Below are 25,926 nucleotides of genomic sequence, written 5' to 3'. Positions count from 1 at the left end.
ATATGTTATTGAAAACTACAAAAAGATGATTATTATCATTGTATATCAAACTCACCGCTCAGTTGCATCAAATATATTGTTCATGAAAACTGATATAAAATACAGCAAATTGGCTAATAAAAATTTATCCATTAAAAAAGTCATCAATGGAGAATGAACACTTGCACTGAGTAAGACATTTCTCATTCAATTATCTTCACAACTTGGCATGTTCACTAGGGATGAAAAGAAACTTCGAACATCCAGTTCGAAAAACGGGAAGAGGTTACTATGTGAATTAGAGCATATTCCGAAAACCATCCTGTGATTTCATCTACGAAATTTCATAATGTTATAACTTCCGCTTCAGCCGGTATTCTCCCCCAACCGCCATATTTCACAGAACTGAATATTCATTTTGTTCCCATTCTGGAAATTTTATCCCAACATTTCCACCCACAATGAATTATAGAAAACACATTTCGCGAACATGTTATGGGTTTGGTTTATCATATAGAGTTTTTATACTGTCGTGGATTAATATGATAATAATTCATTCATACACGAGGGTTATTGGTACATGTGGATGTGGGAATAGATTATATAATATCTCCATCAATAATTTTTGAACGCAGACTGGCTATTGGAAAATATATTTGAGAATCTTAGTGGGTGATTTTATTCACGGAAATGAGAAATATTCAATAAAAGATATTATTGAAGAAAAACATGTACCGAAAAAATTTTATCAAAAAATTATTTTCTTCTACAAGATATTTCACTTTTCAGAATTGACATTCTCCAATTATTGAAAATGTTTTTGAATGATTATGATTGAAATTGCATTGCAAATTCTCCTGCTGATTTAAAAAGATTATTTTGTGTATTTACGTATTTTCACGTGTAGATTGAGGATATAAATTAATGGTGCATTCACTTATTTCCAGAGTTACATCCCTTCAAAATTCCGAAAATTGCAACTTTCTAGCCTTCTATTTATCTTATATAAACTATAGAAAAACGCGAGTATTCATTCATGTCACCTTTACACCTTATTCCACATTTTTTATTTGTTGTTCCTTCCTGTTTGATAGTCAACATTTCCTCCTATAAAATACTTCATTAATTTTTAGAAATACCATCATATATGACCTGACAATATAGGGATGGTGTCAGGAAGCGAATCCATTTTCTATGAAAAACATGTCGTTTATTCAATCGAAGAGTGTCAGAGAAGGTGTAATAAGGGTTAAGTTGATGTGTTAAACAAATACATCTGATTCTATGATTCTGATTAGTAGAGGGGAAAAGACGGGTCTGGACCTCCCCCCAAGGCTATGCCCCCCCAGATCCACAACACTGACTGTGACCTTGATTCGTTTTTTTATTCTCTGCCTATGAGTTGACCTTGAGTTGTGTGTAACATGATGAGGTGAAACCCCTTTTTTACTCTCCGCCCATGAGTGGCATTGAGATGTGTGTGATGTCATGACCGTGAACCGCTTTTTACTGTACAGCTATGATTTGGCCTTGCATGGTCACATGACCTTGGAAATTTCCTAAGCGATTTCGAGCTACGAACACGTCATATGACCTTGGGAGAAAATTCTGATCGATATTGACCTCGGAACACGTCATATGACCTCAAACACAAAGTGTGGATAGACACCCGGCTTTGCCCTTGATACATGAGCTCAAATATAAAGAAGATGTAACCTTGAACCCCTTCCCTCCTGATAATTTTTCTATAAGTATGGAGTTTCATACTTTCACATTCAGTTCATATAATCTCAAGTGTTCGAATAGGTGATTAGTATTTGTTGAGTTTCAAGGTGATAACGAGAAGTAACTAGCAATCCAAGTAGTGAGTGTTGACATCGTCATAGAGGTGAACATATTTTTTATATTCTTAAACTGTAATTTTCACTATTTTTTTTGAATTGGATATTTTGAAATTTGACATTGAAAAGATTAATTTTGCAATTAATCAACAAAATGAAGTTTTAGAGCAGAGATCCATAACATCATTGATTGTCGATAAGGGTTATAAAATTGAAAAAATGACTATGCTTTCTACACGATATGGTAAATCCATATCGTGTAGTTTTATTGGATGAGGAAAGTAATACTTCCTTCAAATCGTGGCTACCAAAACGTGTCACAGAGCAATTCACAGAGGACATTATTCGTGAAGTGAATTCAACCAAATCTAAATTCATTTTTACATAATATATGGGTCAAAGTTCTCAGGATTATCCTGGTGCCAAGACCCGCTCATTGGTAAAATTTGATATTTTAGATTGATGGTGTTGATTGTGTCTTTATTCTCTTTGTAAATAGTGAAAATATGGTTTATTTATATGAAATATGTATCAACTCTCTCACTTCAATCATGGTCAAATTTCAAGTGAGTGTTTTTTTTCCATTCACAATATATCTCCCAAACTAATGAATGTGATTTGTGTTTTTTCAGAGCTGTTCATTCTGCAAATATGTGGATGCAATATTCAGCACAAGAGTGGCCGGAAGCTGTGGATTTGGATTCTGCCATAAGAAAAATGGCTTGGGAAATGGCTGATCTGAGTTTTGACGCTCTACATTCATCAAATTATGATTTAAGTGTATGTTATGATGCTGAGGAGGTGCGAAAACTTTTGGAGCTTAGTGAAAAGTATGAACTTGGTGTGGCATTGTGTCATAAATATTCGTATGGAAGCAGGAATTTGGATGACTTCTGTAAGCTAATAATTGAAGCAGACTTGAAACATTTTCTTTACGATATATGCACATACCTGCCGCATAATATTATAGAGAAATATCAATTGGAACCGCGAAGTCCTAACCCACAACTGGAAGAATCATTAACTGATGGTGATGTAAATAATTGAAATCTGTTGTATATGGTATGAATAAAATAATGTTGCATATTTGCCTATATCTAGTGAATAAAAGACAAAAAATAATTATTGATTGTTTTATTATTTATCGAATATTTCATGATGAATTACATGTCAATCTTATTATAATCCAGTCTGAACAGAGCCGTTAAGAGCATTATATGATAAAACAGCATCGTGGAGGATGAGTGCATATACTTTGGTGTTTGCTGGAAACTTCACCTTGCGTGTTTCAAATTCTATTTTGATGTCGACAGTGGATGACTTCATAGCATCGGGTTGATGGGAGCAGTCGATGATGAATAGTGGATTGTTGCGAAAGCTGCCAATATCCATCATCGGCTCACTCATAATTTTATCGTAGTAGCTGCGTTGGAAGTTTTCATATGCATAGTAGGCTGATGAGTCTAACTTCTTATCGAAATCCAGATTCCAACGCTCATATGGATATACTTCAGAGTTCAGAGATAGTCGAATATTATTAATATTCACATGTGAGAATTTAGTTACATCTTTTGATATATTTTCGGATTGATTAGTATTTTGAAAGCCGATAATGATATATCGTGGTCTTTCGAGACTGTTGGTTGTCTTCACAGCCCATATATCTGAGGATGTATCACGAAGTGTGGGTAATTCATAAAGGTCCCACATACGATAAGCCACCTTCACTTTAGCATTATTAGAATTTTTATTGATGCGATTCAATAGTTTCAATTTTTGGCGATCTTCCGGCACAATGTGTCTGATTCTCCATTCTATTTTATTGATTTCTAAATCTGCATCAACTTCTCCTATGAATGAATTTTTGAATGAGCGTGCTATAATCAAAATGAGCTCCTGCTTCACATTCAATATCCCTTTATTGTAATCTTCAGCAAAACCCATGAGATACTTCAAGGGTAATTTGCCGCTGAATACATTGCTGACGGAATCCAATATATCTTGTTTATTCACATCAAGACCCCATCCTATCGGTAGTAGTGAATTTGCTTGTGTTTGTCCGAATGATATCATCGTTTTCATTGTTGTAGTTATACCAGGTTTTCGAACAACGACCACTTGTTCACCCCCCATTTCATAGCGAATTTCATCGAAGAGAAAAGCGAGGGCGTTATTGAATAGGTAGCACTGCTTCGTGGTATCAGATGGTGTGAACTTCCCCTCGATATAAATGTAACTGTCTGCTATATCCAGTATAAGATCTTGAAAATTGATTGGAATTCTTATTTCATCTGAATTTTTGTAATATGGAGAACCATATGGCTTATATGTATGCTCATGATGGCTAATGAGGGAATGGTCGAACATTGGCTCTTCGAATACCTCCAATTTATCACTTGTGGTGATGGTAGCCATGTTATTACTATTTTTTATATCGCACCTTCAAACCAATGGATTTGAGAAAGTTCACGCTACTAGCACTTATTCTATATCTTGACCGTTTGGCTAACATATGTGGAATGAATCGACTTTTAGATTTCCCCTCCTTTAAATGCACATGACTATACTCTCCACCAAATGCATTACGTTGATTCATCAGCTGCCGCTGCTGCAATCGATGACTATTAAAGCACAATCCCATTTTTTTACAATACTTGTAGAGTTTATACCTTCATCAAATATTATCATCTGCACAGCGCTGGGAAGTAATAAATACTGAGTTACTATTTTATCAGTTTCAGCTTTATATTGATTTTTTCACAGATGATCATCGCTCACCATCGTTTTTGGTCAATTGTTTGGATACTTATCGAGGGTTGTTTTTTCAAATCAGATTGCATCGATTTGATATCCTTTTCCATATGCTCACAATTTCTCACAGTTTCTACTAACTTCAGTCCAAGCGCAATGAGATCTTTTCTAACAGATGAGGAATGTGTTTCTACTCTATCTAATCTCAAATTAATTTTATCAATGTCAGAATCTATTTCTCCTCTAATCTTTGAGATGTAAAAACCAACATAATCACGATTAACACAATCCGTACTCTCTTCAGGTTGTGCTATATTTTTCAAACGTTTATTTTCCATATCGAAGTTTCCATCGGAAGTCAATTTGAAACCGGCTCCAGGTGGTCCTCGCAAAACAGTATTTGAAACAGCCTTACTTCTGCGACCAAACTTATCGATGCTTCCTCCACTCATTTTTGTGATACACTTATGACGGTCGTTGATGTTGTGATTCAACATATGAGAAATGATGATTGTTATAGCTTTATCAATTCCAATTTAACTATTATTTTTTCACCATTGAAATTGATCAGCTTACCATTATCATCCAATATGCGTAGAGTGATATTGTCGAGATACTGACGACCCCCAGGTTGGATTGGCATATATATATAATATTTTGTGGCTCTTTGGTGAGTTTGTAACCGGGCTCTACATCAATATCAAATTCAAAGATGCTATGGATTTCATCACCATTTGAATATGCTCCAGCTGTAACATTACAATCCACACGAATTATTCTTACCTTATTGATATTCACAGGCAATGTTGATTCGTGTGTTTCACCACAACCGAACACATTATTATCAAACCCCAGAAGTTCAGCAATGGTGTTTTCATGTTTGAGATTGATGAAATATTTGGAGCGCATTTCGCATTTCAGAGTGTTGTTGTTTGCATGTAGGAGAAATACTTCGTTGATATTTTCTTCATCCCCATTTTCTAGTTTCACTTCTTTGGATTTGATGAATCTTCGAATCACCTTATTGATTTCATCAATTTCATAAGCCCCAGGTGGAATTTTTATAATAGTGGGGGGTGAGTTTATTGTCTGCGAATAGCCGATAACATTATTCTTAGCATCTACATTAAATATGGAGTTGTAAGAGTAGAAACCATGTAATCCCAGACCATAATTACTGGTGGCATCCAATTCGATGGGAGGGTAGAAGTTGGCGCTCAACTCGCTAGAGTATCCCGACAATGAAAACGTACGTGACATGACTGATGAATTTTCACTGATTCAAGTCTTTTTATTGCTGACAGCAGAAATTGTGGAGTAATCGTTGCTTTTTCGGCGATCTATCCATATCACTATGTGTGACTACATTCACATCATTCACTTTACAATAACAACAGAAAATTTTTCTTGTAGGTGGACCATCATTCACATCAGAAATACAGCTGCTACCGCCGCTGGAATCATTGTAATGGTCTTGGCAGTACTGATACTTCATCACATCAATATCATTTTGTAGGTTTTGTGGTAACTTATCCCATACAGATGCAATTTCATGTGATGCACACCCAATCAACACCTCTTTCGGCATATCAGCGAGTTGTTCTTTACTCATTTTTCGTAAAGTGCGTGCTCTGGAATATGCGATCAATGAATGACTCATCCTCTTGATACTCTTTCTGTCCTGTGCTGGTGTTATTTCCATGATTTGTTCTGGAGAAACTTCAAACACAAATGACCACACCATACTGTGTTGAATTGTTGTTTACGCTCATAGTTATAAGTAATAGTATTGATAGAATTTGATCCCTCATAGAAATAGTAAATCAATTCTTTGGGAGGGGGTAAATCACCAAAACTATCAAAATATTTCACAGAAGTGTCGCTTTTTCTGTATGCTACCCAATGTGTTCCTCGGCCATGTCGACTATCCAGATTTACTATAGCAGATTCATATCGGCGTGGTCCTGATTTTGGTAAATCATCACGCATATATACCCCCCGAAAATATGGAATCATCATTTTTTTAGCGTGATAGATGAGGTCGATGTTGGAGAGAGCTCTTTGAGGTAGCAAATCTATGATTTTTTTTAATTTTGAGGTTTCAGATATAGTCCTAATCCTTTACGGTAAGGTTTCAAGTAGATACCACTCCCTTGTTTACCTAAAGCAATTGCCTCCATGTGTTTATTATGTCGATTTGTTTCACTCAGCTGCTCTCTACTCGCTCTGGCTGCTTGAACTGCTTTCGTTATGCCAGCTGTAGCACCAGCTAAACTTCCTAACGCTGATAAACCAGCAAAAATTGGAATGAGTGGTAGTATTCCACCAATTTTAGGAATTGGTATGATTCGAGGTGTGCGAATTCTCTTTTTGCCACCTGCATCTCGCGTATATTTGCGTGCAGCTTTTAATGCAATTTCAGTTGCTTTTTTAGAATTTTTGACAATAAATTCACTTCCTCCCGCTTTGTGTAAAACATCGCGCACTTTCTTAACGATTCCAGATCCAAAAGCTATTAACTTAGAATCTTTTAATTTTTTTGTAGCTTTTTTTTTCTTGATAGGACGTTTTTTTGTATGCGCGACGGCTTGGATGGTGACTTGCAACCCATACCAAATCGACGTTTTCCCTTCATTATATTTGTAATTAGCAAAGCGGCTCCTTTCTCTCCAATAGAAGCGTCTTTTGCCTTGAATCGATTCCAAGAACTTTCAGCAAGTTCCTGATCCGCTATGTGTCTAGCTACAAGATTGTTGGGATTTTGTGAATATGCAATATCGTGTTTTTTGCATGCAACATCCAGTTGATTGACACCTGGATCACCTCTCACCAATCTCTTCTGCAATTTGGTGCCGGGACCGCAATACTGATAGCCAGGTAAGTGTAATTCGAATGGTAGATTATTAATGAGTGAATTTACCAATCCTCTACCAACTTTATTCGAATGCAATTTAGTAGATCTGCATCGGTTCATAACCCCCATTTAAATAAAGAAATCGATATGGAACCCTGCTTATATAGTCTCCAACTGTCATACAATGCGCATACTACAGCAAAAGCAACAATTTTCCATCGATAATTTCGATGAAAAAGTGGGTTGTGGATCGGGAAGTGGTGTCAAACAGCGTCATGGATCTTTACTTCCACTATCCATTCGCGGACTGATTATTGGACCTTCTAATTGTGGCAAAACAAATGTTATGATTTCTCTACTGACTCATCCTCTAGGATTACGATTTGCAAACGTTTATCTGTATTCAAAATCTCTTTATCAACCTAAATATGAGTAAATCTAAAGCAAAAGGAACTTCAAACGTTCAAGCCAGTCTCTATATACCTACACAGTAGGTTTAATGGACTGACGCCTATCAGAAAACAACTACTCCCCTGGCTAATACCACGAAGGGCGTTGGATTATATCAGACAGGCGTCAGTGCAGGAATCTTCACAGAAAATGTCCTGCATATGCAATTGGCAATACAACTGAAAGAGTCGACCTTCAATTATGAGTGGCTAATAAGCCCGAAACCGGTCTGCAAGTGTGCCCGTTCCATAATTGAAGGTCGACTCTTTCAGTTGTATTGCCAATTGCATATGCAGGACATTTTCTGTGAAGATTCCTGCACTGACGCCTGTCTGATATAATCCAACGCCCTTCGTGGTATTAGCCAGGGGAGTAGTTGTTTTGTGATAGGCGTCAGTCCATTAAACCTACTGTGTAGGTATATAGAGACTGGCTTGAACGTTTGAAGTTCCTTTTGCTTTAGATTTGTTTATTGCCAGTCTTCAAGCATAGCCCATTGACTAATAAGGAAATAAATATGAGTATTTACGTGAAGTGCTAACTCCAATTAGAGGATTGGGATTTTACACCTTCGCCAATAACGCAGGTGAAATAGTAGAACCGTCAGATGCCAAAGCGGATTCGATATTCATTTTTGATGATGTTATGTGTGAGAAACAGGATGTTATACGATCATATTTCAGTATGGGTCGTCATAAAAGTGTGGATTGTTTCTATCTAGCCCAAACATATTCACGAGTCCCAAAACAATTGATTCGAGATAATGCAAATTTTATTGTGCTGTTCAAACAAGATGATATGAATCTCAATCATATTTTTTCCGACCATGTGTCACCAGATGTTACATTCAAGCGATTTCAAGATATGTGTGCGAGATGTTGGAAAGATAAATATGGATTTTTAGTAATTGATAAGGAACGAGAAGTGCTAGATGGACGTTATCGAAAAGGATTTGACGCTTTCATATATCCTTGACGTTCTTGAAATAATTGATTCATTCAAGTGCTGGATAGTGTAGACAACACTTCATTGTACTCATTTTCGGAGTGAAAACAATATGGAGGGGAAAAATGATGACGAAATATGTTTAAAAAAAAATTAATTGAAGCAACGGATGCCGTTCGAAAGAAATTCAATTATATCAAGAATAGTCGCCAAGGTGATCAATCAACACTCGAGAGAATCTACGAGCCAATAATAACACCATTAAAAGCAATATCTGCCAATACTGGAGGATTATCTCAAATGAATGGAGTTATACAGAAAACAGATAGTGGTACACCATTCACCGCTAAAACTATAATTAAAAGTGAGTTGAAACCAAAATTTGAAGGTGCTTTTTCGAAGGCTCATCAATCTTCTCAATTGTCAACTTCAAATTCAGAATCACCAAATGCACTTGATAATGGTGATGAAGTACAAATGCATATACAAAAGTTACTATCAGGAAATCCCTCATACGATACAGTCTTTGGAGTACACATGAACACTGATACGGGAAATTTACAAATGGGTGTAGCTGATGTGAAATTTATCGATGAGAAAATTGTGTTCAAGAAAAATGGTAAAACTATTGCCACATATCAGGGCACACCAAAATTATATAAATTGATATTCATGAAAGTACCATCGGGAAATATTCCCTCTTCCGATATGAGCACTTATGGTGATATACTCAAATTAACAAAGGCGGCATATAAATATAATGAAAGAAAACAGGGTCTACTATCGAATAATTGGAAGAAATATCGTGAAATAATTCTACCACTATTATCCTATGGAAACCCTCTGCCAAACTCTAGTAGAGAAGGTGCTGGCATGATCAAACCGCCAACCCAAAAAAAATATATCAGAAATAAGCATATAGATTATGTATATTGGAATAAACTCGAAGAATTGATTGATCGCCTTCGATTACTTTGGAGTTCACGAATGGTTGGTCATACCGGCCACGATAATGAAATATTGTCCATAATTGAGGAATTACGTGAAGAAGGATTAATCTATTAATCACAAAGTCATAAACACAGAATCAGTTTGTGAAACTGACTCATCACTAAATGATTTGAGGAATGTGGAAATGTGAATTAGCGTTATAACTGAATTGATTGATACTTTTACTGAGCGAGTTGATGAATTTGATCAGTCAGTAATTAAACCTGCACTTGAACAGTAGAGAAGTAAATCCTCAACATAATAATCTTGAGTAATATGAGTGATGCAAAATGGGAGATTGTGAAAGAAATACATAAGCCAGCGCGTCGAAATTTTCCCCGTCGAAAGACAATAATAAAGGGATTTTCGGACTTGTGGCAGATGGATTTGATGGAAATGCAATCATATGCTAAAGAAAATAACGGTAATAGATACATACTCATAGTAATCAATTGTTATTCAAAATATGTATGGTCAAAACCGTTGAAAAATAAATCTGCTGATTCAGTTACTGCAGCTATGGCAAGTGTGTTGGAAGATGCAAAGCATGTACCGAGAAACTTACAATCTGATCACGGTAGTGAGTTCTATAATTCAAAATTTTCATCGTTAATGAGGAAACACCATATCAATCATTACTCAACATTCAGCACAAAAAAAGCTTCAATTGCCGAACGAGTTATCAGAACTTTGAAAAGTTGGCTTTATAAACAATTTTCACTTCAAGGCCATTACAAGTGGTTGAAAGTTCTTCCTAAAATTACCAATCAATATAACAACAAAGTTCATCGCACCATTGGCATGAAGCCTGCAGAGGTAAAACCATCTACAAAATTGTTCGTTTATACAAAATCTGAGAAGCCAAGTGGTAAACGTGAAAAAAATCAATTCAAAATTGGAGATATGGTACGAATTAGTAAATTTAAAAACATATTCGCCAAAGGCTATACTGCAAACTTCACCACTGAACTTTTTAAAGTTGTGAAAATTAATAGTACAGACCCTATAACTTATGAGCTAGAAGATGTGAATGGACATCCAATCAAAGGTTGCTTTTATAAAATTGAGTTGAATAAAGCGAAAGATCCCAATACATATTTGGTTGAACGAGTTTTGAAAAAGAAAGGACGTCGCCTATTTGTGAAATGGTTGGGATTTTCTGGAGATCATAACTCTTGGATTGATGAAAATTCATTAATGTAATTGCAGTATTATTGTTTTTGATGAAAAATAAAGATATATAAATGAAATTGAATTTTTTTTTTGAATTTTGATTCTAAATAGTAAAAAAAACAAACAATATTCAAACTGATTTTATTCATCACATTTATATCTATTAATGCATTTGTTTAATTATTAGCGTTCGTTGTGATAGGTGGCACCATAACCAATGGAATGTATGATCGAATAACGTTGCCATAGATTTCCAGTCTCCTCATCTGATCTTCACTCTCCAAACACCAACAATCCCGGAAGTGAAAGTTCTCATCGGGATGGAAATCACCAACATTTTCACATAATATCCATCCATTTCTACACATACTACATAAATTGTTCCAACAATCTACTTTGTAGTTATCACAACGTATACAACGTTGAATTAGTAACTCGCGATTTGATGCACAATTCACACACATATTTCTACAAATTCCTATATTGTTATACACGATTTTGGTAAAACATTTGTAGCACTGATGATGAACGCATACTTCAGGAGATGAATCATTTGACGTCTTCGGAATTGTGAATGGACTCGGAACTGGAACTGGATTCTCCAACACACATCTACGACACAAACCAGTACATGGATTAATATACGTCTCAGGCCAATAACCTTGACAATTATTACAAAATATAGTTTTATCAATTTTAATTGGATCGCCACACACTTTCGGTTTTGAATTCCATTCTTTCGGAAAAGGCATATTAGTATTCACTATTAGATACTGCAATATTCAACTGACAAATTCAACTGCACTCTCATGAACCTATTTTTCCTATCATAAACTCATAGAGAGAATAGAGGGAGAAGAGTGGTGGGGCTACCACCTCCACAATCGAACAAATCATAAAAATCGAATGCTGATTCTGAAACTTCACTTCACTAGTACTATTAGTAACTTCAAGCTTTTCACTCAGAAATAAAGAAAAATGAATTCTGCAAAAATTAATGAAGTTTTGACAAGGTTGACACTTGAAGATGAAAATAATTGGTTTTCGGATGAAGAAGACGAACTTCCCAACATCATTATCGAAGGAGAAGATAACATCGGAGGAGAAATCGATATATTCGATGTAGCACAAGAAGATGGTGGAGCCATAGCTGCTGCTGATAATTTGCAGGATAATGAAGGTGTAATGGATCCAGAACTTGAAGATGAAGGCATTGATGATGATCCAGCGACAAACAATGGCAACATTATAATAGGGAGCCGGTGGATGAACATTAGTGAGACAGTGGAAAATAATTTAGATCTGTACTGTGTGACGGACTCTCATGTGCGTATACGAACCATTAATGATAGCATCCACACATTATGTTGGTGTTGTTTTAGATTTTATTCCCATCGAAATAGAAATAATGGAGGCGAATATGAACATATGGATTTACATTACACTATATCGATGATGGAAATAACACAAACTTGGTGTGAATCTTGTGACAGACCTCTGACGAATTTTCGCCGTTTAGATGCATGCATTATTTGTAACAATGTCCCTCCACAATGAAATGTTATAATAAATATCATTGATTTCACTATTGTTGATGTTATTTTAATAATGAACCTTTTGATGGAGAAGAAAAGTCCTTCTCAAAAAATATGATTGACACAATATACATGATAAACTAAAGTATATTGTTGAGACATCCAAGTTTTTTTCTTAAAAAATAATTGTATTCTAGTCGACGATTTGAATTCAATTGAATTCTTCTTCAGAGCTCAAAAAGTCTTTTTTTCGTGTTGATGATATTAATAATTTAAAACCTATCAGATATAGTAGATACATATTTGAAAAATAAAAATCATTGCAACAACAAATTTTCGAGACAACATCAACACAAAACGAGATGAAACAAACAAATGGCTTCATCTTTATATTCATCATTCATTTTTCACATTGAATTTTGTATTGAACTTACCTAATTTTTTTCTAACATCTATAAGTGACAGATATGAGTAATCAGTTTTCAATAAAATAATGTCTTAGGTTGAACACTGCCCCAAACCACGCAGTATTCCGTGTGCACCAACCAAATTATGTACACTCCGAGTACACTAGCGTAACCTAACCATTCTGATCATCATCGATAACGACTATTTCAGGATCTGGAGAATCAGCTATCATAATGATTTCTGGGGGGTCGACGAATTGATTTTGTACAATTTCTTCATCCAAATACGGTTCCATAAGGTCAGGGCTGGGTGAATCCCGAAAGATTGGAAAAAATTCATTCATCACACCAAAGTCGGTGTCGCTATCATTTGGGTCGTCAAATAGACCGTATTCGTCAGCGTCGAATTCGAAACCACGGTCCTCATCCAAATCAATTGTGGTGTCTGAATATCCATCAAAGTTGTTGTCCACACCCGTTGAATTGATAATTTCAACTTGAATGTCTCCATAAGCTGAATCCTCAGAAGGAACCAAATATGGTTCACTCGTTGAATCGGCTTCTTGCACAACCGGTGTTACTTGATTCATGATGAGGGAACAAGTGATCTGTTACTTGCAGTGTGAAGCTGAAAATCTCCAATCTTTCGACATTGACAATGAATGACATCACAAATCCTTGGGATATTTCCCAAGGATTTGTCACATGACCTCGATATATGAACACAACTTATTTATATCTCATATGACCTTGTGTTATGAAATGTCATATACCCTCCGACATGGAGTTTTGGCCTTGGTTTTACTTGATTCATTATGAGGGAACAAGTGGTCAGTTACTTGCAATGTGAAGCTGAAAACTTCCAATCTTTCGACATTGACAATGAATAACATCACAAATCCTTGGGATATGTGTGTCATATGACCTTGATTATATTTTGTGTCACATGACCTCGATATATGAACACAACTTATTTATATCTCATATGACCTTGTGTTAAGAAATGTCATATACCCTCCGACATGGAGTTTTGGCCTTGGTTTTACTATCTCATACGACCTTGTGTTATGAAATGTCATATACCCTCTGACATGGAGTTTTAACCCTAACGATTGACTTTGTTTTCGACAGATAACTTTTGAATGTAATGAATGATAATCTCATTCTGTTTTCTGAAAAATAACCATTGATTTGTCTTCATCTGAGTCATCCATCTCAATAAAAGATATAGAATTTTTTTTGATCTGTGGCATTGACGACATTCAATAATCAATGCTACAATCATTTTAATTTTTTCAGAGATTGAAAATAACTTTCTAATTGTTACTTTTATATATTTTTTAAATAATCAGATTTGCACTTTTAGTTATGAGTAGAAAGTAACATACATAAATATTATTTGTTTTTTAGAAATAAAAATGACTAATCATTACTTTCCTTATTTATTTTTCAAAATATAAAATATACTTTTTTACATATAAATAGAAATTGCATTACATAACTTTATTTTGTTTTTTTTAAACTAAATGATTAACTGATACATTCATTATTCATTTTTTCAAATATGAATAATCAATTTTACACTTTTAAATATGACTAGAAAGTGACACTCACATATAACTTTATTAGCAACATACAAAAAAAAATATTTACAAAATATTTATTGGGGGAGATTTCTCGACACGATTGCTCTGAATAATACAGATATGAAAATAATATAGAAAATATTATGATACATAAATTGCAAATGTATAGGGAAAGATAAAAATTTTTACAAGAGATGTAAGATGGAATTTTCATGTATCTCCTTACTGAAGATTTCCAATTGTCGAATTTTGGGAGAAAGTTTTTTCATGTGAGCAGATCTCTCTCGTTGAGCTGCTCTCATTTGTTCACATTCCACTTTGAGGAGAGAAACTTGCTCTTCCAGTTCAACAAGTTTTTCCCTCTTCGCTCTATATTCCGTTTCGAAGCCATTGTAAGCGTGATACATCTCTAGAAATTTGTCTCTCCTGGATCTCATAAATGAAAACCAATCGTCTGATTTTTCGAGGTCAATCGTTGGGGTAGGCGTGCTTCCAGCACTAACATTGTCGTATTCAGGAACCTGTGGAATGAGAGGATATGATGAACTAACATCTTGTCGCGTTTGAGTAATGATAATTACCTGATGGAGTGATGTAGAAGGTCCTGCTATGACTTCCATCTCTCTCACTTTTATCGACTTGACTTTATCCCTTTTTTCGTGTTTCGCCTTGTGTCTCCTTCTAGATGGCGACTTCGAGCTAGACTTTTTAGACTTCTTCGCCTTCTTCATTATTTTTTCATCACTCTCCATTTTTTTTCTTTTTCGTCTCTCAAGGTCATCATCCGAACTGTTCTGAATGATTGAACTATGTGGAGATTCTATATTCTTCGAATATGTTTCCTCCATCTCTAATATGTTACTCACAACAGTTTGTGATAAGTTCGGAAGTGACTCATCAAGATTCTGGGTGTGAGTCGCCATCACATTATCAATGTTTGAGGGATTGTCATTCATCTCCACATGGTTTGGATTGAATCCATTCAAAAATGATTTAGCATTGTGCATCTGCTGAATGGAAGTCATCACCGGTTGTGGTATCTCCCCGCCTTCCTGAATGATCACGTTCTGGTGGACAATTACATCCCTGCGCTCCATTTCACACATTTCTGATCGGTTCACAGAGCTTGATGGTTTTAATAAAGCTTCTTTCAACAAAGACATGGTTCTGAAATCAAAAAATAATAGACAATATAATATGATTGAATTTAATTAGCTAACAAAAAAGTTTTCATCTTTTCTTTTCATCACCTTGATACAAAACAGTGGAAATCTTTCAGAAAAAGCAATTTCAAAAGAGGTAACTATATACGAAGAAGTAACTTTTAATCACAATGTACCCTTTCTAAAACAACTACTTTCAAAAAAACATTGAATTACATGAAACAAAAATTACATTCAAATCAATTACTTTCATATTAACACTGAATCATACAAAAAAAATACTTTATAGAAAAACAAAAACCGTTCTTTACCAAAATTATTCTCATCTTAAAATATAACCTTTTCAGTTTGATATGAATAATATATTAGGTTGTACTTACATCGAGATGAATTTTCAGCTGCTAAGATTTGAAGGCTTTGATGGAGATGCTTCACCTGGCTGCTTTATTGAACTGAAAGGAAGGAATCAATTTCAAAAAAGAATTCCATATAACATCATCAAAATCTCCATGACCTTTTAGAAACCTTCAAACTTGTTTCACACTTTTCAAGGTTGTATTACGTTCACATAAAAACCAATGACCTTTCAGAAACCTTCAAACTTGTTTCACACTTTTCAAGGTTGTATTACGTTCACATAAAAAACAACTACTTTCATAGAAAACAATGAATTATATGAAAAAAAAACTCTGAACTAATAATTTGATATGAACACTGAATTATACAAAAAAAAAATTTTGAAACTGAAAAGAAGGAAGCAATTTCAGACAAGAATTTCATATATCATTGTCACATCTCAACTTCCTTTCAGAAACATTCAAATTTTGTTCAGAATATTCAAGGTTATAGGTATTAAGTATAAATAACCGTTCTTTACCAAAATTATTCTCATCTTAAAATATAACCTTTTCAGTTTGATATGAATAATATAGTAGGTTGTACTCACATCGAGATGAATTTTCAGCTGCTGAGATTTGAAGGCTTTGGTGGAGTTGCTTCACCTGGCTGCTTTATTGAACTGAAAGGAAGGAATCAATTTCAAAAAAGAATTCCATATAACATCATCAAAATCTCAATGTCCTTTTAGAAACCTTCAAACTTGTTTCACACTTTTCAAGGTTGTATTACGTTTACATAAAAACAACTACTTTCATAGAAAACAATGAATTATATGAAAAAAAAACTCTGAACTAATAATTTCACATGAACACTGAATTATACAAAAAAAAATTTAGAAACTGAAAAGAAGGAAGCAATTTCAGAAAAGAATTTCATATATCATCGTCACATCTCAACTTCCTTTCAGAAACATTCAAATTTTGTTCAGAATATTCAAGGTTATATTAAGTATAAATAAAAACTCTCTTTCGAAAACACCTACTTTCATCAAAATCAGTTGATTTACACAAAAAAAAAAATACTTTTGGAATAGATAATTTTATATGAACACTGAATTGAATACAAATTAGAAATTCAAAAAACTAAACACTCCTAAAATTATAACCTTTTCAATTCGAAATGAATAATATAGTACACTGTACTTACATTGAGATAACTTCAACTGCTAAGAATCGTTGATGATTATTGGGTTGCTTGAGTCGACTATATCACTTGACTTGACTGTGTCACTGCAAGTTAGTTCGATGGGTAAGAGATACTAAAACAGAATGATGTGTCGTCCCTTCTGATTCTGTTCTGCTGTTCGGAAAGGTCAGCCCTTTCTGGTGGGGATTAAATTCGAGTCTTATGATTTGTCCCAACGATACAAAATTGAAAATGGAAGAAAAGGGTAGTAACAGTTTATTGTTGGTAGAAACTAATTTGAGATTTTACAATTGTTCAGAGTGCAGGGTCATATAATCACAAAATTGTTAGAATTCCGCCTTTATCACCCTATAAAACTTCCCGAATGTCCTAATGGACATTTCAACGGTTTCTACCTCAATTATGTCAATGCACCTCTGAACGTGCTAATGAATTTTACGATCAGGGTTTCCTACCCGAATTTTTTTTCAAATAAACCATTCAACCTCTTGCATCCCTTCAATAAAATAATATTGCCTAGACACGCTATAAAAGTTCCTGAATGGACTCTTCGAGGGTTTCTATCTCAAATATGCCAATGCACTTCTGAACGTGCTAATGGATTTTACGGTCAGGGTTTCCTACCCGAATTTTTTCTTCAAATAAACCAATCATCCTTTGGCATACCTTCAATGAAATAATGAGATTGAGTAGAATACTGCACCATATAATCATAAAATATTTTCTCTCCAAAAATAAACCAAACAACCGTTTGCATCCCTTCAATAAAAGAATGAAAATTGTCTCGACATCAACAGCATATAATGATAAAATATTTTTTCTCCAAATAACCAAACATCTTCTCGCTTCCCTTCAATAAAATAATGAAATTGTCTAGACTTCAGAGACATATAATCATAAATTTTTGTTTGAATATCGATATTTTCTACCCACAAAGTTACAAAACTTAGATACTAAACATCCTTTTTTCCCAAAAATGGCGAATACGCGCAATTGTCAGTTTTGGAATAAAATATAATAATTGAATATTTTTTCTAAATCATATACTCGCGCTAAACTTATTGTGACTCAATCACTTATGAACATGAAATCTTAATTCTAATTTATAGTGACACCACAAACGATTTGAACGATTCTTTTCGTCAAATATGAATTTTCCAAAATGTTAAAAGCAAAAATTAGATTTGTAAAATTCAATTACTTGATTGCTCTTCCAATAATGCAATAAGGAGATCTAGGTTTTCATCGATGGTATTGTTGGAATCTTTCATTACTTCCAAAAGAATTCTCAGATTCTGTTGGGAGCTTGTTTGATAAAATTCAATATCGGAATGACCCCAAGGTAATGTTTTGGTAGTATTCGGAATTATGAATCTTTTATCATCGTTATGCGACAGAGCGACTTTATTACACATCAAAGTATAAATATCATGTAAATCACTTCTGAATACATTCATCTTTCGCAATATTGTTCCACCTGTTTCAACAATCCTAATGTAATCGTCAATTGAAATCCGATTTTTAATCACGGATTTTTTGACACCCTTAGCCCTTTTAATTTCATTTGACACACTTTGGATGTGATATGCTTTTGCTCCAGTCCCATGAAAACTAATAATAGTATCGTTTGGAAGTTCGTCTTTCATATTTCCAATTACCGACTTCCTAACTGGCACATGGAACTTATTATCCAACGCATAGTTGGAAGTGTCAAATTTATCAACATTCTCAATGATAAATTCATAAAAATTATCTGTCATTATTTTCAAAATCAAAGAGTCTGTGTTGGTGTAGAGAAGAGAAGAACGTGATCCGAAATGTTTTTTAATAACATCATAGAAAAAGTCGTAAATGACAGTTTTCGACATATCCAATATACTAAACCCCAGATACAATGGTTTGTTGTAACAAACCTTAACTTTATCCATATGTATGACTACAAAGTCTTCTGCAATTATGGATAATGTTTTGAAATTAGGGCGAGCTATCAAAGCGTTGGCACCCATTCCTCCCCGTATAGATTCCCAATGTGTAACAATTCGAATGTCTCTCCTGTTGTAAACATTTTCCAAAGTTTTCCCATAAATAGAGTTCACATTTAATTTGAAGTAATTCTTCTCAAACTTATTGGTGGCTTCATTTCTCAGTTTAGTATTTAAATCGATATATTTTTTCAACCATTGTGACTGATCGAATCTGAGAACTCTATGGGTTCTAATCAGCTTTAAACCATTACGAAGCGCCTGTTTCAAATTTCTATAATGAACGATATATTTATTTTTATCATTCAAATTAGGTATAAGTTTGGCTATTTTAGACTTTGACCCAGGCGGTATGATACTTTCAACCAAAAATGGTAAGTCTGAATGTAAATCGTGCATTTCAACGGGGTAGTGAATATCAACTTCAAGAATGTATCCTTGAGAATTTTCATCTGGAATACTGACGATATCTAGTTTACTTATTTCATCGGAGGTCAACCATGTGAACCCTCCAAAATTCGTAATTCACCCAAATCACGACAATTGAATGTTTTCCATACCTGCTTCACTCTATCATATTCATTATCAGAAATATGTCTTTCATTCAGTTTGTCAAAAAAGTCCGCCTTTGATGGTGTAGATGAATAATTCAATTTATCTAAAGAATCGATGAAACTGTATGGAAAAACACCTTTCTGTCTCATAAGTTTAAATTTATCATTTTCTGGAAAATGTTTTCTCATTTCCACAAAATGTTTCTCATCTAAATTATCGCCCAACTCTTGAAGAGATGCACTCATAAATTTGAAACTATCAATGAACCTTAATTTCAAAAATACTTTTTTCAATTGCCCATTTCGATTTAATTTGTTTTCCATAAATAAATGTTTCGTGAAAGAAATATATTTCTCTTTAGTTTGAGCGAGGACGTCAACTTTACTTTTATTGGTGCATAAATCTTTTATGAACAAGTGACAGTCATACCCACTGAGATTATGGAAAATGATCGGAATGAAATTGGGCAATTTGAAATTGAGATTACATATGGAATGTGTTGCTCCAATTCTTTTTTTTCCTGTCAGGTGACAATGATCACGGATTTTAATGTCATTCTCTTCGAATGTCTTTCCACATATAGCACATGTAGTGGCATTATTGAAATCATTTTCTTCCTCAACAGTCAAAGGGTTCATTGGAACGATATTTTTCAAATATTTGTGATATATATTGGTGACGTCAGCCTCCAACTTTGAAATGAAAACTTTAGATGCATCAGCCCCTCTATACAATACGAATTTTGAAATTGAATCATCAAAAGAGCACTTTATGAAATATGAGAAAGCGTATGGTTCATGAAGATAGGTTCGATTTGTGAAAGACTTAGCAGGATTTGGCTCATTTGTGTGCAGTGGTTTAAGGATTGATTCAAAATCACCGTACACCGTGAATGGAACCCTCAACTGTTTCTCAATATTTTCAAATTTCAAAATATTCTCAGGTACACATTCACCGAATTTATCAACTCTGAATTTAGGGGTTGGTGTTGTTGTCGATATGTGATAACAATCATTCAATTGATGTCGCAATAAACCCCGCTCATTACTAAAGTATAATAAACAACCATCACAGAAATATTTTCTATGTTCATGTGCTGATATTTGAGATGATACTAATCTCGATAAATCTTCAATCCAACAATAATGACTGTTACCAGAATCATCCATTATATTAAGCAGATTCACATGACTATTAAGTCTACGTTTCGAATAATGTAACGGGCCTACAACATCATATGAATCTTTACCGTTTTTGAAACATTTTTCTAAACCATAAACATTGATAGAGCAATCATTCATAATCTCAAATTTAGGAATATCTTTCAACTTTACTGGAAAATCCATACCTGCTACATTCAACACGGTAGAGAAGTGAGGATAAGATGAAATTTCACACACTCTCACACTGGCAGGATACAAAGCTGAAGTTACAGCCCATGCAAAACAGTATTGATCTTGATTAATAACATTCACAACACTTTTCTTCAACTCAATGAATTTGGGTAACTTGATATAAGAAGAGCCTCCAAGGGGACTATACTTGTTGACATTTACTTCCATAAACAGAATTTCCTCGATAGTCCAACCTGAAAATTTATTTTCTCTTCACATCTAATAACCAATTTTGTGAATACATCACTTACCTGAATCTCGATGTTGAAATTCCATTGCTTGAGCAGTTAAAGCATCAATAAAAATGTTATAAATCACATTCAAATCATTCGATTGATCGACAACTTGATTGGGATTATTGAATGATTTTACTTCTAAATTCTCCTTAGTTTGAAGATAGTAACGTCCAAACACCTCCATATTGACTTTCACACTTTTATGGATAACTAACACTTCTTCGAGTAGTTTAAAAACTTTTTGCTTCAATTCATTGAAAAATGTTGGGTAATCAATGTGACGGTTTTGACTATCCACTCTATAGCTCACAATTCTACACTTGAATGCTGTGCGTATGATTTTAACACCGTCCCCATATTGAATACATGCATTTGTTCTATGTTGCAAAGTCCTCCGATGAATATTCATCTGATCACTTGCAATATTCAAATTGCAACACAAACAGGTTTGCATTTCTGGAGATAATGGAGCGTTTAACCTAGGCCTCTTCGACATTGATGGTCCTTCATTATTTGCAAGAATACATGATTCTCGCTGATGACGACGCAAGTTATCACTCCGAGTGAAACTATTTCCACATTCACTACAAGTATACATCTTTTATATAATACCACACGATTATGATGAGAATACGGACAAAAAAGAAACATTCACAACACACATGTTATATGTGCATAACCCCCCACTCCAATGCAAGGTAAATCTACGTCATTTTATTAAATATCACTCAAACTCAAGGTAATACATCAGTAATATCGTTCAAAATTTTTCCCAAGGTCATATGACGTGTTCGAAGCTCGAAATCGCTTAGGAAATTTCCAAGGTCATGTGACCACGCAAGGCCAAATCATAGCTGTACAGTAAAAAGCGGTTCACGGTCATGACATCATACAAATCTCAATGCCAGTCATGGGCGGGGAGTAAAAAAGGGGTTTCACCTCATTACACATCTCAATGCCAGTCATGGGCGGAGAGTAAAAAAGGGGTTTCACCTCATCATGTTACACACAACTCAAGGTAAACTCATAGGCAGAGAATAAAAAAACGAATCAAGGTCACAGTCAGTGGTGTGTATCTGGGGGGGCATACCCTTGGGGGGAGGTCCAGACCCGTCTTTTCCCCTCTACTCTGATTCTATAGTTTGTATTGTGCAGCAAGGAGGCTAAAAAGTTTCGGAACTTTGGGGAGTTTCAACTTTGGAAACAAATAGAGCACTATTAATTTCGGATTCGTTATCAGCACGTTAAAATACGTAAGTACATACAAATTATAATGAAGAAAAGAGAAATGAAACTTTCTATGTTTTTAACCACTTTTATTTGTAACTAACGTTACTGCAGTTTCGTCCTATAAGGACATTTTCAAACTTATGTTCAGTGACAAATTTGACATGCGATATTCTATTATAATATAAACTTCGTGAATCTAGTATTCTAGATGGAGAAACTCCTTCTGTCAACGGAAATCAAAATTGCATTGTCGAAAGCAGGTTTTATCGATTTCCTCATTGGTGTCAATATTGATGTAGAGTTGAATTGAAAGTGTTATAGGTATTTTATAAATAATAAATTTTTGAAAAACAAAGTTTTTGACTGTCTACTACTCCATTTTGAAAAAAAAGTGAGAATCTTACTAAGACAGGAAAAAAGCAATCAATCATGGGGTACGCCCATGGTATACTGCGAATAGTCGTATAAAATCTGTGCTCCTGAAAATAATACCAAAAATTGAGTTACTGTGGTGTTTTGAGGCTTGAAAAAGGTCATTAAGTATTGAGAGTGCTGATCTTATATATCATAATAACAAATCATGGTTATAACCAGGGATATCAAAGAAGAAGTAGAAAAGTCGGTAAACCAAGCCGTAAGTACATGCATGCAGAACAGAGAATTCATAAAAACAATCGCCGATAGTGTGACGGAGGCTATTGTAAAAACTCTGGATAAACGTTTTACCGATTTAGAGAATTCAGTGGCGTCCCTCCAATCAGATTTAGATTCTTCTCAGCATAAAATTGAAAAAAAAATTCAATCATTGGAAAATAACATGAATGAGGAAATTCGTAAACGTGAAGAAGCTGAAATGAAACTTGAATACTTTGATCAACTAAGTCGACAAACAAGTCTGAGAATCTTCAATCTAAAAGAAACATCAAAAGAGAACACCAGGACTGCATTGATTGATCTCCTCAATTCAAAAATGGGAATGAAGCTGAAATCTGAGGATATAGAAATATGTCACAGAGTGGGTAAACAGACTAACAAACAATCCCGATGTATCTATTTGAAGTTAAGCAACATAACAGTGAAACAAAACATATATGCGGAGAAGAAGATGCTCAAAGGCACTGGGATAGTTATTAAAGAAGACCTGACCAATAAAAAAGTGGAACTGGTGAATCAAATAGCTGAAAAAATTGGATTTAAGAATGTATGGTCCGAAAATGGGAAAATTTATGTATTTTATAATGAAAAAATTCAATTAATTACAAATACGAATAATTTCCATGAGCTACAAAATAAATAAGAAATGTGGTAGGGTCATAAAATAAATGTGAAATTTCTTATTTTGTACATCATATGATTATGTTTCAACTATTGCATATGTACATGTGAGTATATATGTGCATATGTGTGAAAATTAATGTATATACATGTATTTTCGCCTATAATTTTTATGTTTAAGCACATCATCAAATATTCATGTCTTAATCGCTGAATAATATCTGCAGGAGTTCTTCAGGTTTCGCATTCATTATGCTGGATTTTTTAAATGAGATAGATAGTCAACAGCAAATTGACACAAGAGAACTAGGTAGTTTACAAGAATATATTGATGAGATAAGAGGAAAAACAGAGAATGGTATAGGAATAGTACATTTTAACATTCGTAGTCTGAGGAAACACTTTGATGAACTGCTTATTTATCTGGAAAAGGGAAAAGATGTCTTAGATGTGATAGTTTTATCAGAAACGAGGCAAGTTGAAGTAAATGATTTCATAATACCAAATTATACGGTCTATTTTAATGATTCATGCATAAATCAATGTGACGGAACTGTAATCTATATAAAAAATCACATAATCCCTACCATTGTAATCAAAAAAATCAACGATAGTAAATTCCTTCGTGCTACTTTCAAATTGAATCATAATAATGAAATTGGTATAACCGCCTATTATAGACCCCCTTTAACAAGCACTCAAAGTTATATTGAAGACTTGGAAGAATATCTGCTATCAATTGGTAAGCAAAACTTAGAAATCTATCTGGGAGATATCAACATCAATTTACTGAGATTAGATATGTGTGAAACAAATAAATACCTTGATTTACTTAACCTGAATGGATTTGTTTCATACATTAATAAGCCAACACGTGTTACACAGGATTCTAAATCAATTATTGATCATATATTTATCAAAAAAAATAACCGCATATCGAATACAACACAAAAAGACCCAATAATTTTTCATACTGATATCACTGATCATTTCAGTACCTCCATCTTCATAAAATTTTCAGGAAAAAAATCCGAATCCTTCAACACCTAGAAAAGAAATAATAGTAAAACAAATAAATCTTGAAAAACTCGAGAAATTGACTAGCAACGAGCAATGGATAAATGTGGTAAGAAATCAAGATCCTCAAACATCTTACGATCACTTCATTCAAAAACTCAATGAATTTATTACGAAATCGACTAAACTGAAAACTGTAGAAAATAAATTTCGGAAAATAAAACCTTGGATTTCCATAGGTCTAATTACTTCAGTACATAAAAGGGACTTATTAAAAAAACAACTACTGAACAACTATTCTATTGAACTTGAACAGAAATATAAACGATACCGGAATAATCTCAACGCATTAATAAAAAAAATAAAAATGATTTTCATCAAGGAAAGTTAAGTGAGGCAGCCGGGAACTGTAGGAAAACTTGGGCTTTAATCAATGATATCTCAGGTGCTAAAAAAAATTTAAACGTGTCTCAAACTGACGTTCTTAATGAAAACGGACTCTCAATAAATGATGATAACGAAAAAGCAAAAGTGTTTAATGAGTTCTTCTCTAGTTTAGGGTCGAAAATGGCAAGTAATATTGAAAAAATTAACTTACCCCCGCATTTTCTTAATGACAAGTCTATACAATCATCATTATTCCTAGAACCCATAACAGCCTCGGAACTAATAACTTTCATCTCAAAATTGAAAAATAATTGCTCCCCAGGGCCGGATGGAATTGATACCAAAGTTATAAAAGCTATCCACAAACATATCCTTACTCCACTGAAACACATTATAAATCTCTGCTTCCTCAATGGAAAAATGCCTGAACAATGGAAAGAATCCGTAGTCACCCCAGTATTTAAAGCTGGGAAACGTAATATATTGACTAATTATCGGCCCATCTCTGTTATCAATAATTTTGCAGAACTATTCGAACATTCACTTAAGACAAGGCTAATCAAATTTTTGGATAAACACCACATAATAACCAGCTGTCAATATGGATTTCTGCAGAATTACAACACGGAGG

General features: G+C 34.1%; 2 protein-coding genes across 3 annotated transcripts; one reads left to right on the top strand and one right to left on the bottom strand.

Annotated features, from left to right (window-relative positions):
- The first annotated feature begins 11,499 nt into the window (after positions 1-11,499).
- Positions 11,500-12,743, top strand: LOC141483828 (uncharacterized). The gene is made up of 2 exons (XM_074178672.1): positions 11,500-12,309; positions 12,366-12,743. The coding sequence occupies exons 1-2, from the start codon at positions 11,962-11,964 to the stop codon at positions 12,384-12,386; spliced, it is 369 nt and encodes a 122-aa protein (XP_074034773.1). The 5' UTR covers positions 11,500-11,961; the 3' UTR covers positions 12,387-12,743.
- A 1,652-nt stretch (positions 12,744-14,395) lies between these two features.
- On the bottom strand, positions 14,396-20,713 carry LOC141483975 (uncharacterized). Of its 2 annotated transcripts, XR_012466396.1 has the most exons (5): positions 17,220-20,713; positions 16,621-16,692; positions 16,055-16,126; positions 15,093-15,678; positions 14,396-15,032 (listed from the first exon to the last, which is right to left on the bottom strand). XR_012466396.1 is itself a non-coding variant. In XM_074179112.1 (4 exons), exons 3-4 carry the CDS (start codon positions 15,672-15,674, stop codon positions 14,697-14,699), a joined length of 918 nt encoding a protein of 305 aa, XP_074035213.1. In that variant the 5' UTR covers positions 15,675-15,678; positions 16,055-16,126; positions 16,621-17,064; the 3' UTR covers positions 14,398-14,696. The 2 variants fall into 2 exon arrangements, 1 of the variants encoding a protein (XP_074035213.1); XM_074179112.1 differs by lacking the exon at positions 17,220-20,713 and having other exon boundaries at positions 14,398-15,032; positions 16,621-17,064.
- Between the last annotated feature and the right edge of the window lie 5,213 nt (positions 20,714-25,926).

The sequence above is a fragment of the Leptinotarsa decemlineata genome, unplaced genomic scaffold, assembly GCF_025532065.1.
Source record: "Leptinotarsa decemlineata unplaced genomic scaffold, Ldec_3_MD MMD2_tig00004307_RagTag_RagTag, whole genome shotgun sequence".
NCBI classification, from domain to species: Eukaryota; Metazoa; Arthropoda; class Insecta; order Coleoptera; family Chrysomelidae; genus Leptinotarsa; species Leptinotarsa decemlineata.
This window is presented reverse-complemented; position numbering and strand designations above follow the sequence as displayed.

Bases quoted from the DNA above. Each gene is read 5' to 3' on its own strand.
- LOC141483828 (XM_074178672.1), top strand. From the start codon at position 11,962: ATGAATTCTGCAAAAATTAATGAAGTTTTGACAAGGTTGACACTTGAA. The intron at 12,310-12,365 runs GTGCGTATACGA...GTGTTGTTTTAG, and splicing joins ACTGTGTGACGGACTCTCAT to ATTTTATTCCCATCGAAATA.
- LOC141483975 (XM_074179112.1), bottom strand. From the start codon at position 15,674: ATGTCTTTGTTGAAAGAAGCTTTATTAAAACCATCAAGCTCTGTGAAC. The intron at 15,033-15,092 runs GTAATTATCATT...CTCATTCCACAG, and splicing joins CTTCTACATCACTCCATCAG to GTTCCTGAATACGACAATGT.